The sequence below is a fragment of the Ischnura elegans genome, chromosome 5 (assembly GCF_921293095.1).
Source record: "Ischnura elegans chromosome 5, ioIscEleg1.1, whole genome shotgun sequence".
Taxonomy (NCBI): domain Eukaryota; kingdom Metazoa; phylum Arthropoda; class Insecta; order Odonata; family Coenagrionidae; genus Ischnura; species Ischnura elegans.
The window spans coordinates 25,521,253-25,539,680 of NC_060250.1; the positions used below are offsets into that span (position 1 = coordinate 25,521,253).

The 18,428-nt window shown below is 36.8% G+C and overlaps 3 protein-coding genes across 5 annotated transcripts in view; 1 reads left to right on the forward strand and 2 right to left on the reverse strand.

Annotated features, from left to right (window-relative positions):
* Positions 1–956: 956 nt before the first annotated feature.
* On the reverse strand, positions 957–6,298 carry LOC124158604. 2 transcript variants are annotated; one of them, XM_046533770.1, is made up of 2 exons: positions 6,165–6,298; positions 957–3,201 (listed from the first exon to the last, which is right to left on the reverse strand). In XM_046533770.1, the coding sequence occupies exon 2, from the start codon at positions 3,097–3,099 to the stop codon at positions 1,516–1,518; it is 1,584 nt and encodes a 527-aa protein (XP_046389726.1). In that variant the 5' UTR covers positions 3,100–3,201; positions 6,165–6,298; the 3' UTR covers positions 957–1,515. The 2 variants fall into 2 exon arrangements, with proteins under 2 accessions (XP_046389726.1, XP_046389727.1); XM_046533771.1 differs by lacking the exon at positions 6,165–6,298 and adding an exon at positions 5,166–5,632.
* Positions 6,299–6,465: 167 nt separating this feature from the next.
* On the forward strand, positions 6,466–7,414 carry LOC124158606 (exosome complex component RRP40). The gene has a single exon (XM_046533775.1). The coding sequence runs from the start codon at positions 6,670–6,672 to the stop codon at positions 7,411–7,413; it is 744 nt and encodes a 247-aa protein (XP_046389731.1). The 5' UTR covers positions 6,466–6,669; the 3' UTR covers position 7,414.
* LOC124158605 (lissencephaly-1 homolog) overlaps positions 7,410–18,428 on the reverse strand; it is a 100,806-nt gene continuing 89,787 nt past the window's right edge. For both annotated transcript variants that reach the window (XM_046533772.1, XM_046533773.1), the window contains exons 7-10: positions 16,764–16,899; positions 15,080–15,235; positions 13,103–13,298; positions 7,410–10,202 (exon numbers count right to left, since the gene is read on the reverse strand). In XM_046533772.1, coding sequence (XP_046389728.1) covers positions 10,129–10,202; positions 13,103–13,298; positions 15,080–15,235; positions 16,764–16,899 — 562 coding nt within the window. In that variant the 3' untranslated portion in view covers positions 7,410–10,128. The remainder of the gene's footprint in view (positions 10,203–13,102; positions 13,299–15,079; positions 15,236–16,763; positions 16,900–18,428) is intronic.

Genomic DNA, 18,428 nt, shown 5'->3' on the forward strand with positions numbered 1-18,428 from the left:
GCATCAATTTCTATAGACATTATAACTTTTCTTCTAAATGAAGCTGCAGATTCGTGGAAGAAATCCAGTGACAGACTCATGCTCCAGTATTGGGTGCATCAAGGTCTTGTACAGCTTGGTCATCGGGAAAGGAGAGCTGAAGTTCACCGTAGATCTAAACATTAATCCCGGAAGAGATAAGGTACGTGCAACAATATGAGAAATGTGATCTGAGGGACTGAGTGAAGGCGATATGATGACTTAAAGACACATTGAATTTAAGCAATGTAACATTCATCACACAATCTCCTTATAAATTGTAAAGATGCATTCGGTAAGATCTTCAGTTGTTAATTTTACTGTCAAAGTTAATTATGGTCTCACAACATTTCTCTCGAAAAATACTTTCCACATTTCATTAATGTACGTAGTACCTACATTTCATTAAATTTTAATAAGAAATAACTTTCAAACTCTAACCTTTAACCAAAAATGCATGACTCAATTCATGGAAATTTTCCTCATTTGAATAATTTCCCAATTTTCGAGGATTGTACACATTGTTAAATCAAGTTATACAGACCTTAAGCAATGTAGTGGAGTGATTTTGAAGGGCATAATGTATTTCAAAGGTTTACCTGGAGGGTGTACATCAAAGACAGCATTCTTCCTAACTTTTTGGGAGCTTTGAACTCCTAAACAGCCAGCATTCCAGCGGGAACAATGTAGCAAGCTTGATTTCAGCTGGATTTTAGATGACATAGCTTGAAATCGAACTAGAAACAATATCTCCAAAACAACTGAAATCGTTCAAATGGTGTACATGAAAAGTAAATCTGGATTATGGCTTTTAGATTAGATTTTGACTAGCTTACTGGATTTTTGCATGGTCGATTCCAGCCAGAATTCGTGAGCTTGCATTTTCACATGGGTATGGGCTCACACCACAAAAATAATGTAAAATAACAAAAAACTACTTTAAATTTTAATATTTATGTATATTAATCAATGAAATCAATCAATGAACAAAAAATGGAACCAATCCAAAATTGGTAATATTCAGTTGATCTGTCTCCATTTTGACTTCATGATAAATTAAAAAAAAAGAAACAAGGCCCTCCTAGAAAGCTGCATCTATTATATTTAGCAGAGATGAAAGTATAACATAATACAATCAATGCACCTAGGGTTTCTGTAACTCATAAATGAAGAAGCATATATGCCATAGAAATGATACAAAAAAAAACAGAATAATGCATATGAATTAGGTACATATGTAAAAAATACATTTTCACAAATAAGGCACCAGTTTACATCTCTGAGGTAAGATGATGGTAAAAATACTCAACTTAAGGAAAAATCAACACACACCAATTGACATCTGTATCAAAATAATTACTGAAAAATACTTGACTTAAGAACTCTACTTAGAAGTAGGTACTGATAGAAATCTCAACGTTAAAATGATTATAAATAATAAAAAAACTATATGAATAATCAGCATGCACTCAAATAAAAAATCTTGAACATAATATTTCACAAAATAGCCTCAAGGACTTGCTTTTCAAAAAAGCATAGCAACTCAGGAGCATTATCCTTAACAAATGCCCGGCCTCCAGTTGATTTATAGAGGGCCATATCAGCAGGAACAGATGCAATTAATCTCATACACTTCCCAATCCATGTACTCATTAATGTGGCCTCCCGCATGAAACTACCAATTGGTAGATTAACTTTATTCTTTAAAAAATTATTTGCAATGGCATTGAACTGTTTCTCCAGTTCACTCTGCCCAATTTCATAAGGCAAACCTTTGTTATGGAATACCCTATGTATGACAATTTGTGTTAAACATAGGGCAAGACAGCCAATAACATTTTCTTCTGATCGATCTTTTTGCTGTGCTCCTAAATATACCACATTCATGTTTAAATCAGCAAATCCTCGAATTCGAGCTCCCTCTAGTTTTACTCCATCTTCATTCACTAAATGCTTCTTAATTTGTTCAACGGTATTGCAATTACAATCAATGCAGATTTTGATATCTGGCACACTAATCACAAACTTAATGAGTGTATAAGTCACTTCATCAACCAAATATAGGTTTTCAAAGAGTCTTCTCACATAAGTCACCTTTTCTCCATCACAATCGATTATCATTGTTTTTCTCATCATGTCATTAACACAAGTCTGACGAGATCTTCTGTCCAAGTGAAGGTTCACCATTCGAAGCATTGCCTCATGTTCCTTCTGTCTCTCCAATGCAATGTCTTTCACTTCTTTCATTAATACATTTATGGAATCTGTCATTTGAAACAGGCTTTTGATTGTAGATTCTAGATCTGTTTTCAGTGGCTTTAAAACACAAGCTTCATCTCTGAAACTACTCATAGACTCCTTCAGTTCAGCCATCTGTTCAGTAATTCTACAGAGACTGTGGTCTAAGATATTGGCAGAGGTAGTAAGCGATCTCTGATCACCCTTCATCCCGGGTATGGTTTCTTCTTCAGATCGACAGTTGAATAGTTCAAGCAATTTAATAATACTAATCACAGACTTTCTTACAGATATCAGTCCCTGGGTCTCCTCTGCAGATGAAATCTCTGCCTTAAAATTAACTAAGAGGCCTCTCAGACTCCGCAACTCTTGGAGGAGGAAAGACATATTCGAGGGTGCAACTAGGTCGCTTTTGGACTTTAATTGAGTGGTTGACCCATTCAGTATCTCCTCTCTTCCTAACTTTTCCAATCTCTTAGTTGAGGTAACAGGCAGTGAAATGGAACGGCGAATCATATTAAGCACAGATGCAACTTCTTCATTACCTGGATGTTTCTCACACATTCGTAGAGCAACTTCTTCAGCAGTTAGCCCAGCAATGTCCTTGGCAGTGGAGGGATCTGCCCCCATACGAAGAAGTCTCTCGACCCATGCCACATTACCAGATCGTATAGCCATGAGAAGCAACATACTCCTCCTCAGATCATTCTGGTCTCCTCCACACACATCAGATCTGATTGCCTGCAAGGATTCTTCATACTCGCCCAGTGGTGCTCCAGTGATCAAAGCGGTAAACGATAGTTCAAAAGCATCCAGCTCCAAGGTGGGAGTTCTGCTTGCCATTTTAAAGAGGAATGAATTTCACAGTGTGTACCCTGAAAATGATTCCCACTCCATAAAATAGCATCAAGAGTCAAAGTCTCTCTGACTTAGCTTGACTATGATCTGGAATCAATAAAAAAATATAAGTCATCTTCACAGAAAAGTTCAAACAAGTACTTGTAAGCAAAGTTATACTACTAAATAAAGGTTTAAAAATACACCCCACCCACAGAAACAAAATTTAGAGTAATTTCTGAGGGAAAAAAATAATCAAATTCAAAAGACCAGTGTCAGAATATGTTTTTCAAAATATGCCATAGCTTATAAACCCCTTAAAAAGGCATAATTCTGATATATGCATCTCATTACAGTTCTGCTAACTACTGGCAATATTGAATGATGAAGTTTAGCCCAAGGGAAATCTCATGATAATGGCTTGTGCAGGGAGGTGATTACTGTGATGTAATTTTACATATCACTTTAGTTATTTCCTTCCTTTGAATGCAGCATGTATCACATATAGACCCCTGATCCCTGTAGGCAACAAAGTCAAAAAGTTTTACTCTCTATAACTCAACACACTGGACTTTCATGCTCCAATCGGAAGTGTACATGTTACCCACCCCCCAACACTGTGGCTCACACCAGAAATAAGCTCACGAGCAATGTTTAGATGACATAAAGTTCCGGCTACCCTCACTAGAAACAAAACCCTCCATAACCAAGTAAAGGGTATTATATGCAATGCCAAAATAATTTATTCCTAACGCACTCTAGGAACAAAGGCCAATCTTAAATCTAAGTGCAAATCCATTCATAAACACAGAATCTTACCTCCTACAACCAATACCAATATCTTAAATATCCATCCCGATGTCCTCAACAATCACTTTGCCAAAAGTGAACCACAAATATCCCTTGAACCTCATATCCCTCCACTTTTAGATCAAAATCAGTTCTCCTCACATCTCATGGCGTCCTCAGTTATTAGCATGTGCAAAAAAATCACTTCCAATGCCAAAGGGTATGATAACATTCCTATCTCTTGTATTAAGTGGGCTCTACCTATCATTCTGCCCTCACCCTTAAATATAATAGAGGCCTCACTTCAATCTGCACATTATCCTGCGAAAGTTATTCATGCATCCATTCAGTGATAGTGAAAGTCTTGATGTTATATTTGTTCTTTAGTGTGTTCATTTGATAATTTATCGTTCGTCTTCAGTTTTTGAAGCAGTAACTATTATTTACATAATATGTATTATGCGTACATGTGCCGATAAGAACCTAGAAACATTGTCAGATTACTGTGTTTCTTGTAGGCTTGTTTGCGTGAAGTGAAATCATCATGTTCATGTATAAACATTAATGGCATGTTTCTCTATTAAACACACACATAATATTTGCATAGTGCAGAACCAGAATAATATTCATTCAAGTAAGTCTTTCTTTGATGAAGACATGTGAAATATTTGTTGGTGTAGTGGTTATTCTGTTGATGGCGGCAAAGCTTGCTTTCCGATAACTATTCTAGATAGTTAAAACTGATGGAAGATGTGGAAAAGCATAATAAACGTTTTTCTAACAATCCTTCAAATGAATGTCAACTCTGAATTCTATGTTTACATAAATTATATCTTGTCCAGTACCAATTTAGCAACGGCGAACAGGTAAGGAACAAAGTGTGCTGCTAGGGAGAGTACAGGCAAGTAACCATCTCACAGAAATAGACAACGTGTTCTAATTTACATTCCACCAACAGCCGCCGGCATGTATAGTTACTCAGACAACAAACAGGAAACTAACAGCCTAATAATATACAAGCAGCGAACTGACAGCGCACAGTCCCCCACCGGTTCACTGGCTGTGGCCTGACAAGAAAGGAACTGAGAATGCTGCTCCCCACAGCAGGGATGGAACAGACAAGTAACTCTCTTCTCACAGACATAACAGATAAGGCGTTCCAATTTACATTCTACCAACAGTCGCCTGACTTTTGTCACTCGGACAAGGAACAGGGGGCCAACAGCCAACTGAGAAGACAATGAACAGGAATAACTGTGACAGAAATCGACAGGAATAGTTACCTCTTCCACCTTTCAAAATAGATTCCTCAGCAATGGACTGAATGGTTCTGGGCTTAAAATTACGGACTCATCTAACGGAGCAGTAGCAGCTACTATCCTATCAGATAAGTCCGTAATTCTCTTCTCCAGTCCAGGTTGAAGCCCTGACCAATTAGAAGTCCAAAGAGATTGAAAAGGGTTCATACAGCTGAAACAGCAAACTTGATTTCATATTTCAACAGCCTGTTGAAATATGAAATCAAGTTTGTATCAATGCAATCGGCCAAGCAGCTGAAAACTGGAATACAGTATAAGTATAGCAGAAGAAAGTTGGAATACATTAAACAGTAAAGCTGGATTTTGCGAGATTTCAAATGCACTCCAGAATTAGCTAGGTACGTGGATCTCAACCAGAATCCGGCATGCCTTACACGAGGTAATTATATTAAGTGAACACATTGGTGTTAAAGTAATGAGCCAAATGCGATGGTGCCATTCTCCTGGTACACCTTAACTCTCCTCGCACAGCGACAATATCCCAATAAATTTTATGAACCATTTTTTAAAACGCACACCAACGCTATGTAAATTTACCGTGAAATTATTAAATGAAGCGGTTAATTGGAAACAAACCATGGAAAATTTTCAGCGGAAAGCCCTATAGTTACTCATGAATCATTCGATACGCGATGGCATTTTACACTGGTGTTCTGGCGAGTGAACGGTAGTTCGACTGAATGCGACCAATACTGAACAGGTAATACCAATAAATATAGTTACTTTGCACAACATCCGACTAATGAAGACTAAGACAAAGTACTAACTAAAAAAAGACAAGTCAACCGAAGTGGGAATCCGCAACATAATGGGCGAAAAGTGTAAATACACATTGACAAAAACCATTCCACCCGCCACTCTGTTACTCTCTCCCACGAGGGAAATACCCACGCCCATCACGCATGTACAAATATCAACTACAGAGAAATATTAATTCATAATACACCTACATCTAAAATTTACCTGTGATTAAGACGTTCATTCAAGCGGAACACAACAATATCACTGGCAGTATTCAATTGCAAGTCTCTTTATCTCTCCCGCTGGAGGTAGATAATGAAACGAAATAGTTGAAATACGATAAATTATGCTGGCGCATGAGGGATACAAATCTTAATGGTATCGAAGGTATCGAAGTTAAACTACAAAATCTGAGGATAATTCTAAAGTTTTTTTATTGCATTTATTTCCCACCTCGAGGGAATTTTTCATCATGCTGTCTCTCCAACGAGGTGCTCCAAATGCGCCTATTTTGCGGTCATTTATGTTTCGTATTTCACTTGTTCACGATGGCATCGTTGGTCGTGTTCACATCGTGGTAGCTAAACGATTCGTCTGGCTGTTTTATTTCTTTGTACCAGCGATATTGGTTTCTTAAAACAAAATTTCTTTCACCGTTGGTTGAAACACGATCTCATGCATCACGCAGTTTAGTGGCAGTAAAAGTGCTTGTAAAGTTCCTGTAGAAATGAAGGTTAAAGTTGGGGATGTTGTTGTCCCGGGTGACATAGTCGATGACATATCCGGCGTTAAAACTGAAACCAAGTGCATCCTTGGACCAGGCTTGAGAAGGTATTCGGAGAATGTAATCGTGTGTAAAAGTGGCATCATACGCAAGAAAAACCCGAATACATACTGGGTCGACGGCCACCAAAGGAGGTACATTCCTGTCCGTGGTGAGAGCGTCGTTGGTGTTGTGGTGAACAAATCAGTGGAGATATTTAAAGTGGATATTGGAGCCAGCGAGTTTGCATCTTTGTCATACACGGCATTTGAAGGTGCAACCAAGAAAAATCGGCCAGACGTTAAGCTTGGTGATGTTTTATTTGCGAAGCTGAAAGTAGCCAGTATGGACATGGAGGCTGAACTCGAATGTGTTGATTCTCGTGGAAAACAGGCTGGAATGGGGGTGGTTGCGGATGATGGGTTTCTCTTTACTTGTAGCATTAATGTTGTCCGTAAAATTCTTAGCCCGAAATGCCCCCTACTTAAGACTCTAGGTAGGGAAGTGCCTCATGAAATTGCCGTGGGAATGAACGGTAAAGTGTGGTTGAAAGCGAGGACAACAAAGGAGACAATCGCCTTAATGAATGCTATTCTAGCTGTGGAGTATATTTCTAATGAGGAAACCAATGCTATGTGTGCTAAAATTGTCAAGTCTCTTCAAAGACGAGATCAAGAGGGAATATGTGAATTAAAAATGCCACGTTGAATTCAAGTCTTTTTATTTTCAGGCATCCTTAATTGCCCACCATTATGCAAACAGTGAAATGTACATTGCTACATGATGTATTTAAAGTATCTAATTCTAAATTATAGCAGCTTAATTAGCTACACTGCTCATAATATAAACCCTAAATCATGGTCAATTGTTTAAACTTTAATTCATATATTATTACCGTTGGCCACTGGAATGGAAATTTTGTAGCAGAAAAGGTAAAAGCAAATAGATTAACTTTAATGGTATGTTCACTGTATGATAACAAAAATGAAATCGTCGGCTATTCTAAAAGGGGGAAATAGACTCCCCAGCTCACAACTGAAAATATTTACAACTCCCATCCGAGCTTCTGGCACACTATGTGCTCACAAATATCCTTTGATAGTTTCATAAATATTCACACTAAATAAATATTGGCTATACACTGATAAGGCAAGTAAAAATGCTCACAGGTACAAATGGAAACAAAAGTTAAAAGACTTTAGTACAACGATATTTAAAATGTAATGTACCACATAACTTTCTTTCCCAGTCACATTCTTAATCAAATACCTGGGGAAGGTTTTACAAGAAGCTGTCAACCCACACATGACTCCTTGTATGTACATCAAGTGTACATGCAATACACCCTGAAATATTACACTTTGTGATGGTTATACTAAGAATTTCTCCCTCCATCACCATCCTCACTTCAAGTTATGAACTGAGAACTTAATTGGGGTGTAATGCTTACTAAAAGTCATCAAAAGCAACAGCAAAATCACCTATTATGTGAAATTTGAACTGTCTCTTAAACAAACTCAATACAGCTGCCGCAGCAGTCATTGGGTGCACTCCAAATACACTTGCCCTAGGGATTTGAAGACTGAAACATATTTTCCCATGAAAACATTTTTAATGCATCACTGAATTAGTTTTTTTGGATCAAAGTACCTACATACCACTTCACCATAAATTATTCGTACAGCGATGTACTTTTAAAATCTTCCAACCAGGGCTTAATACACACTTTCATGATAGCAAGTTGGAAATAGAAAGGTTTTTACCTTTTAAGAAAAAAATGTGTATGCTCTAGCACAACATATGACCAAAAAAGCAAACAAACATGCAAAGAAAGATGCCTGCCCTCAGATTTTTCATTAACCCATGACCACAGACATGATCTTGTAGCCTTCTTTTTTTACATGGGCATCTCTGTTTCTGCCTCGCGTAGTGCCTGTGGTTATGGGCTAATTTGTGTGTGCATTCGTAGCATAAAATTACAAGTTCGCCAACTATGAACAACACCTTAAATAAAAAGATGCCAGTAAAACAATTATTCAAGCTCTACCAGTTGACCTACAATTTGTCCACATACCAATCTCACTTCCTCAGTGAAAATGGATACGAAGTAGTCTAGTACCTTCATTAATTACAATGCTTTGGGGGAATGAGTACAAAGTACGGATTAAATAATGAATGGTAAATTACTTTTTTTGATAAAGGCTTTAGCAGATTAACATGTAGCACAACAAGGTTTTCCCTACCAAGCCATGATATTTTTTATTACTTTTTAAGTAATATATGGGGCAAGGAATAGGTGAAAAACCTGGATTAATAATTACATTTCCTGAAGCAGAACATGCTTGAAGTATCAATATGAAATATTAACAATTGAATAAATATCCATCAAGCATAACAACTGACCATGACATAATTTTGATGGCTAATAATTTCCGAAGGAAGTAAATGCCTTTCTTTCAGGTAAGCATCACCTTGCTTATTAACAGAAATATGAGGACTCTCACTAACAAATCACTTAATCCCTTTCATTAATATGTATATATTAACGAAAAAGTCTTAAATAACTGCCACACTCTACCTTTTAACATGTTCCAATGATAATTAATGTATCAAAAGGATACAACCCATCATTAATTATCTATACAATGGATGCATTAAGGTGACTCCTCCAATATTAAAAAAATAATAAATTAGTTTTCTCCAGCATTGAACAACTGTATATGTTTTCAATATTCAGAATAATTCTTGTATTAGGTAATATCACAAAAGTAGAAACAATGGTGAGTTACAATAAAAAACTGAAATGATAGATGAAGCTCAATGGAATCCACAAAACATATCCAGGACTAGTAACAAAAACACAAAATGATCGAAAAAGGTAAGAGAAGCAGCGTAGTAAAAGAAGTGCCGAGCTCATTCTGAAAATGGTTTCCATGAGGAAAGAAGGAACAGATGACAACTACTGCACAGAGCAAAGAACCATTCAAAGCTAGAATTACAACATGCAACCTTCCGGGTGCAATATTTGGTGATAGTAGGCAAATTGGGACATATATTCACACGAAAATAAATATTTTATTGACTTCGAGGTGCACCCAATTAACCCAGCACCTTAATGAATTTCAAGCCATATCTCCTGCATTACCCTTCCAAAGTAAGACCAAAGATTAAAACAAGGTAATAGTATTTAATGATTCCATATTCAAAAGGAGGTGTTTGGTTTCATCTGTGCATTGGGGTAGATGCAGGAGGATAGGTAGAAGTCTGTCACTGGTAACAGTGGGAGCATATAAGGTGTAACAAAACCACTGTTAATTCAAAACAACGAAGCTCTGCAGAGGCCCCCTTAGTCCTCTTCCTCCCACGTACGCAGGATTCTAATAATGGAGGCCAACAATTGGTGACCTAATCCTACAAGAGGAATTAGCGACACTCCCAAACCTTCACTGTCTGGTCCACCGATCCCGTAATGACAAAGGGATGAGTTCTGTGGAAATCTGAAAAAAATATTGAATATTCAATTCAGAACACCAGAAGCCAACAGTCAAATAAACACCCCATCACATAGTATCATTGAGGCAGGCAGTTACAACAATAAGGCAGAACCACTGACATCATACTGTTTATATTTTCACCTGAGATGCCCAATCATGACATGATTTTCAAGTGTTTGCTTTGGGATGGGACTGCACAACTCATGAGCCGTGCAACGCTAGACTTTCGGGGCAAGGTTCCCAACATTCTTCATGAAAAAGTTTAGATGCTCTAGCAATGCATCTACCATCAACATGATAAAATAGGAAAAACTTTAATTATGTTAATAAAAGATTCATTTTTACTGCAAAATTGTTTAAACATGAGAATTTTATCCAATTTTTGCAATGGTACGATATAAAAATCTATTATTTTATTCGCCCTTTAAAAACATATGCATATATTTTGGTATCAAAACTTTGAAGTAGTAGTATTTAGTGTTTTCCTGAAATAACATTTTGTTGTATTCATATTTTGGGTCTTCCACTGCTTTCCTTGTTTGCTTCCACATATCTTGTTTTGATTTGGATTAACTTATGACCAAATATTAATTTTTTTTTAATTTAGCAAGACTTCAAATGTTAGGACTGAAACCAATCTGCTAATTGAAAAGTATTCCTCACACTGCTATCCAGTTTCATAACTCTGACCAGTAATCCAGTGACCATTACTCTTGTTTAGATAACCATTCCTATAATTCTATGGAAAGCAAGAAAGCATTAGTTTTTCCATATATCAACTCTAGAAAGAAATAAGGCGATCTATAAAAGTGATCTAGCTCTAAAAGGTAATATTTGCTAATGTAGGAGGTACTTTCCCCAAGAAGGAGATTATAAGGAATACCGTAGAATCCCATTATTGCAACACCTCTTAACTCCCTACTGATCGTATGCACTTTCAATATATCATGAAATCATAATGTACTTTTCTTCCCTCCTATACAGTGGTTCTCTCAATAGGTGAGTTTTGTCCAGGAGAAGGTTAAAAAATAATCCTATCTCATCTGATTTGTAAATATCACAAGGGCTGTAATTATCCAAATAGATTTAAAAGACATAAGCCCAGCCTTTCAAAACAAGTATGTCAATATTAGAAGATTCACTGGATAGATTTTTATAGGGATATTCCCTTCCTGTTTTTAAATAATGTAAACCATCCATCAGAGCTTTTAAATTTGTCTATACCAATTTTCTCACTCAAATGTTCTGCTTTGGCCTTCATCATTGGGCCAGTGGTTGCCGTGCCATCAACAGCAAGATTCGACTCGTTTGAAGATGTCCATAGGGTCCGATGGTAAGCTGAAAGAATGGCACTGAGCTGTGGACGGCGGTATGCAAAAAGTCAGCTTAATAGAAAGCGGCCTAAGCAGCCACAGCTGCGGAAATTTTAGAATGTTGACGAGAGCGACAAACTGGCAAACCCTTAAATGTGCGAGTTAGCGAGCAACTCTCAAAAGAAAAAAAAACGTGGAAGCTATGCAATTGGAAAGTAATATTTGCGTTTTTTAATCTCTATTCATTTTTAGGCCTTAAAATGCGCAGCAGACCATGTTGGCTTGGGTGCCAAATTCCCTTCCGTTTAGGTTCAAAACCGTTCCGAGCCAGTACCAAAGTACCAACTTCATGCGACCGGTTCTTGATAATAGTTCCACAGCCAAGAACCGGCAGTATCGATAACCTGGTACCAGAACTGACTCAACTCTAGTGAAATGTTTGCACAATTTGTGCATTGCGGGTGATTCAATATAGATATCACTATGGCTAGTCCTGGCATTCTTTAATTGGGACTATGTTTACATTCAGCTCACACAGCAGTGCCAATCACACCACTGTTTAGCTGGTTGAGAAAGAAAAATTTGGGCCTGGAAAGTAAATGAAATGCAAGTAGGGACAGCAGCTCATGTACAATCAATTTGTTCTGGTTCATTATACCTTGGAAGCCATTTTTTAAAAAGAAAACCTTAAAAAATCTTGTCCTTTACAATAACTGCATTGGTTCCAATTCCAAACTCAGGAGCCGGTGGAACTGAGAACAAAAGATCCAGACAACCCATGCTTAAAACACATGCCAGAGATGTACCCCTCTCATAAGCAATCAAGTTAGAGAATTTTGTAGCTTTTTTCTTCATTCGATCATGAGGTGTTGAGGACCTTAGCTTGTACTCTCATCCTATTTCTAACCATTCCACTTTGCATCTCATAGTTTATGAGTGAACAAATCCAAGGGCCTCTGATGACTACTCTAGCACTTGGATCACTCAGCTAATTAGGGAACTTGCAAACTTAACCTAATGGGAGGTAAATAAGGTTTTTGTGAGAGGGATAACTAAGGCCTCACCCTGGAGTTTACATCGTAATTACTAGGACATGAACATTGCTTTGAATCTGAAAAGTAAATCTCCAGAAAGGCAGAGATGCATGTGTTACTTTCCCCATGCAAAAAAATAATTTAAATTTCACTCTATTTTAAAACTAATTCTGTAGTTTCACACTCAAACAGAAAAGTACTACATAATTCTATTGACCTTTTCTAAATTTCAAATGACAAGATTTTAATGCTTTACCTTATAGGCCACATCTTGAGACATGATGGCCTGATGAAGACAATCGTCGAAGGACAAGTGGAAGGCAAGAATGGAAAGGAAGACCTCGAACAAAATATATGGAACAAGTAAAGAGAGATGTGAAAGAGAAGAAATACGTAGGAGTGAAAAGATTAGCTGATAGGAGAACTGAGTGGAGAGCTGCGTCAAACCAATCCTAGGATTGTTGACCAGTGATGATGATGATGATGAATGATAATTTAGGCAAATGATACAAAACCAGTAGATAAAAAAAAGACCGAACTACAGCTACTTATTTACCAACTGAAGTGCAGAAGTGTTGGTGAGCCTCCAAAGTCTTCATGCAGCGCTTGTTACGAACATCCCACACTCGCAGCGTTTTATCATCACTGGCACTAACAAGGTATTTTCCACCGGGGTGAAATGCGACACCTCTCACCCAATTGTCATGACCCACTAAGGTAAACAAACACAGACCAGTGCTCACATCCCAGAACTGAAACAGAAAAGTAATCGAAGAGTGAATAGGAGCACAAAAAATATTATAAAAGTAATTTTATCTTCTGTCTATGCTGCCATCATAAAAAAAAATAGTTTCTTGGATAAATAAAAATGAGAAAGGGCTCAAAATACCAGAAACAATGAACACACTGATTGATAGAGCCCATACATCAGATGAAAACAGACCAAATCAACTGGCATGGTTCATACTAAATGCATTAGGGGAATGAATACATTTAATATGAAAATGTTTCAACCATTCTGATTGTAGACGCTTCTTTATCAATATGCCATTTCTCTCATCACATATATTTACTTCAGCTGCTCATGAGCACATTGAACTCTTAAATATTAATAAGAAACTTCATTTAAAAGTTTTTACAGCAAAGATTATCAAGTTACTTACATCACAATCCTCAATTTTAAGCAGAAATTTTTCATCAGCTAAATTTAATTTGTCAATCGGCACTACATAATTAGCTCTCTTAGCTTTTTTCACCATTTAATGAGAAATTTTAAGATTTGTAACTAAAAAAGAAATGGCGAACAATCCTTAACACTATAAAAGTGATAACATAGGAGAATGGGGAAGGTGAAATGGATGGAGAAGTAAAGAAAGAAGGAATTACTTGACAAGGTGCGTGAAGAGAGGAAATTCCCAAAGGAAATAGGATCTGTATGGAGATAGTGTAAAGGGTGAATGGAGAACTGAAAACAATATAAGAAGGAAGGCAGTTAGGAAAGAGAGGAAGAGGGAGAAAAAAATTTATAAATGGAATGAAACGGAATAGGCCATATTGTGAATTGGAGGGGAAGTTCAAAGTGGGAAGAAGGACAACCTGGGTGATTTGTAAAATACTTCATGTGAACCTAAGTTTTCAAGAGTAGGATATTTTTAATAATGATTATTAGCAAGAGGTGCACAATGTATACAGCTATACAGCTTGCAATTTCCCTTCCATACAAACGAACAATTTACTTCTAGTGACTTAATTGGGACATGATGATACCCTGATGAACCATCTATTTAATTAACTATTAGAAAAATAAGTTAAATCACCTTGACATCTTACCAATACAAGCATACGGTAAACAAATAAGAGTAGTAATACTAGTATCAATTTCTAAAAATATTCAATTACGTACAAAGTTTTGAAAGTTCTTCATTATCTGCTACATGCTAAATCCTGTAGGGTCACTAAGTTTTTATTGCAGTTTTAACTATTTAAACACTGTAGAATCATATTACAAATGAGGACACACAATAGAATTCAAAAGTAATTTGTTTTGCAGCACTTGAATTTCTATAGATAATAACTTTTAATATGACATATTAATTGAAATGAATAGGGAAGAAAAGATTTATAACCATGTGCCAAGTTGGTGCTAACTGGTGCTGCTTAGCCAGGGCAACAAGAAAATACCCACCTTGACATTCTAATTCAACAATGCTCTGTGAATTGAACCATGACTTTTGTCTTTTTGCTGCACCTGCAGTTTTTTCCCAATCATGACCTAATTTCCCCAACTTCCAGTCCCAGTTTTAATTTCCCTAATCAAACTTCCCTGACCATCATGAATATTCCTGTTTATATACGAATACTCAATATCATATTCTGTGCTAGCAAAAGTAGTCTAGCAAATTAGGACTGCTGTCGTTCGGGCATTGAATGCTTTTGTAATTTTTCATTCAGAATTAAATATATCACATTTACTTCAAAATAAATATGGAAACAAATATATATTACTAAATAGATTGACTACAAGGCCCCTCACCTTTATAGTTTTGTCCCTGGAACCAGAGGCAACAAATGGGCCTGAGTGAGCTCCTTTCTTGTTGTCGGCACCTGCAGCCTCATTGATGGCACTGTGAGCACTGTCTGGTGCCCACGCCACACACTCCACTACATGTTCGTGGTCCCGTAGCTCGGCCTGAAAAATGACACACAATTGATGACTATAAGATAGTGTCAGAAAAACCTTAAAACTTTTTTTTCAAATTATGGTCAACCCCCCTTTTAAGACCTTTCCCAAGTAGATGTATTACAGGAACTGATTATTTTTAATAAAGGAACTTATGATTGATCAGTTACGCTTTCTACATTGTTCCAATCCCAGTCCAGTTCTAAGTCCCTTGGTCACGGTTCACGTCTTTTATCTAAATTTCCCCTTTCTTTGCTTCATTTTCCAAAGCTACAGGGTGGGGCAGCATAACTTTTTTGTAATGCACGGCATTCGGTTGGTTGGTGTTGTAGCAGAGCGCTCGTGGTCTGCTGGTTCAACAGGCAGTGCTATAGTTTTATTAAGGCACAGTTCAGTCGCCATCATGCGTTGGAATAGTGAGGAGCGTGAGTTTGCAGTTGAGGCCTACTTTTCGAGCGGATGTTCTGTGATCGCAACCCAGCAGGAATGTTACAGGAATTCTTTTCCTCACGGCTTAATGGGTTGGACTTGGGAACATTTGGTTCCAACAAGATGGTGCAACAGCACACACTGCGAGAGCATCAATGGCTGTTTTGAGGGAACAATTCCCAGAACACCTTATCTCAATCAGGGGCGATTTCCAATGGCCAGCCTGATCTCTCGATTTGTCCCCTCGTGATTTTTTTCTTTGGGGTTTTCTGAAATCCCGTGTTTATGTGAACCGTCCAAGGACCCTACAAGATTTAAAGAATAATATCCAGGAATAAATTGCCAACATAACACCTGCTATGCTCAATATATTGAGAATGGAGGACGTCATCTACATGATTTGATCTTCAAGACTATTTAAAACAAAACTTTAGGTATGCACCTACATTTTAAAAACCAAATAAAAATTTTCTGATTCATACAAAGCGTTTTATTAAGTTTAAAAAAAAGGAAGTTATGCTGCCCCACCCTGTATTAACCATTTATGATAGATTGCAGAAGTAAGAAAGCTGCCTCAAAATGATGCTTCAAGCGCTGTATGAAATAAGTGACCTAATACCCAGTCACGTATATGGGTGCAAAGTTAAATACACCAAGGATGAAGTTCGCCTTGAAAAATTATTTGACTTAGCCGGGACTTAGATAAGGATTATGATAATAATAATAGTAATAATAATAATAAGGATGATTTTTGTTAGAACTGTGAAAATAACACAATCATCAAGAATTAAATCCTAAACCATCATTCTGAGCAAGCTATTTTGGTACCAATATGATCTCTGTTCCGAGACTGGTTCAGACCCAACCCTTCTGAACCTGGGTCTCTTGAATCTAACGGTGATTACTTAAAATCATTGCATGAATAATTAGAAGACATTTCCTGAAATAATAGCCTTTAATAAGAAGCAAAACATCAATCTAATGCCTGTGTCTTGACCATCAATATTGATGAAGTGATTATTGTGAATTATCCCATTGTCTTTACAGATTTCATGAAAATATGGAGATCATATACACGTTAATTAAGGATAATCATCAAGGAACATACCTTGCATTCCTTGGTGGATGTTACCCAAATCCGTACAGTCTGGTCATTCGAGCAAGATGCAATTAAGGATCCATCTTGGTTCACCCTCACCATTCTCACCCATTCTCTATGTCCGGTAAACGTCTTCGTACAGTATCTAAAAGGAAAAATCGATATAAATAATTAATAATCTTTATGTACAGGAATATAAAACACACCTAAGCACATAAAATGACACACAAAGAAGGAAAGTTGAGATTTATTATTTAAGATGCACAGCAAAGCCCCTGGTATTACAAACCTCCACAGAGCAAATTTTGAGGAAATATATGTAACGAAACATTATTGCTATTTTCAACTTATTAGCACAAAAATTTCACATCAACAAGTACAATAATATTATGCCACCTTTGCTACATCTATTATTTAATGCCCGGTAGATTTGAAATAATTTCACCTGAAATTGGCAAACACACCACATTGCGATCATATAATATCACACACACACCAACTCGACGAGGTTGATAAGACGAGTCTTGCTAGGCAATGATGATCTCTCCACTACAAAATATAAATCCACTCCATTACTTGGTGAATGGTGATCTATCCAAGTAAATGTTTAAGAGACACTTAAAATTCAAAACCATGTTATCAGGATTTTAACAGCTTATTATTGGCTAAACTTTTTTTGCAGTTTAAAGTCTTTAATTTTTGAGAAAGGTCATATTTGGCTAGTACTCATAAGGTAAGGTGATTCACTGGTTAAGGGCTTGGAAGTCACAGCATACATTTAAGAATGATAGCGTAGCCTAGCAGCAAAAACTACAAGTATGAATGAATAATATGTAGCAGCTAACTGGCTCATAGCAACAGACGAATGATAAGCATTTCTCACCCAATGGAATAGAATTTTTGAAAGCCTATTCCATTATCATGAAGATTGTTCCATTAGTTGCCATGGTCAGAATTTCTCGTTTCTTCAAGTAAGCACTAAGAATAGTCTCACGCAGTTGCTATTATTTTGATGGACGCACTCAATATACACTAATTCTTAGCTCATCCTGCCACAATGTAACCCACAAGCACCCCTCTTCATCAGTCACCATTTTCCCACTCCCATCACATTTATTACAAAATATTTACCATATTGAAATAAAATGAATGTTAAATGAAATTTTGGATTAAGCAAACACAAATACATAAAATCAACTATGAAAAAATAGGGACACAAACAATATTGGCTAGTTTACTTAATTACAAAGAAACCTGAGCTCTGGCAAAAATGGACAAAAATCACCAATTCAAAATGGTGCTGGAGTCAAAATGGTTGTCATGGAAAAAAATCTAGGGGATGAAATTTGTAGGGAATTTTACGCAGTTAAATTTTGAACTAATAAATGACAGAAAATGAATTACTTCTTAAAAGTTAACAATATTTGGCCATCATTTACAGTTTTACATCACAAATTTTGTTAACAAACCGCAGATTCGGATTCCGTGACCCAAAAACTATAGCAAGGGGAAGATATATAAAGTACTTCAAACCTTTCCTATCAAGGCCCTTTTGATTCTGACATCTTGAAGGGACTAAATGAAAGCATTGAATATTATGGAGGGTAGAGCACACCTTTGTATCACTCCTTTCCATACTGTTGCTTCGATACCTCCACGGCACAAACACTCTAC

What these genes read in the sequence shown, in the direction of transcription:
- LOC124158604 (XM_046533770.1), bottom strand. Translation starts at nt 3,099, where the DNA reads ATGGCAAGCAGAACTCCCACCTTGGAGCTGGATGCTTTTGAACTATCG.
- LOC124158606 (XM_046533775.1), top strand. Translation starts at nt 6,670, where the DNA reads ATGAAGGTTAAAGTTGGGGATGTTGTTGTCCCGGGTGACATAGTCGAT.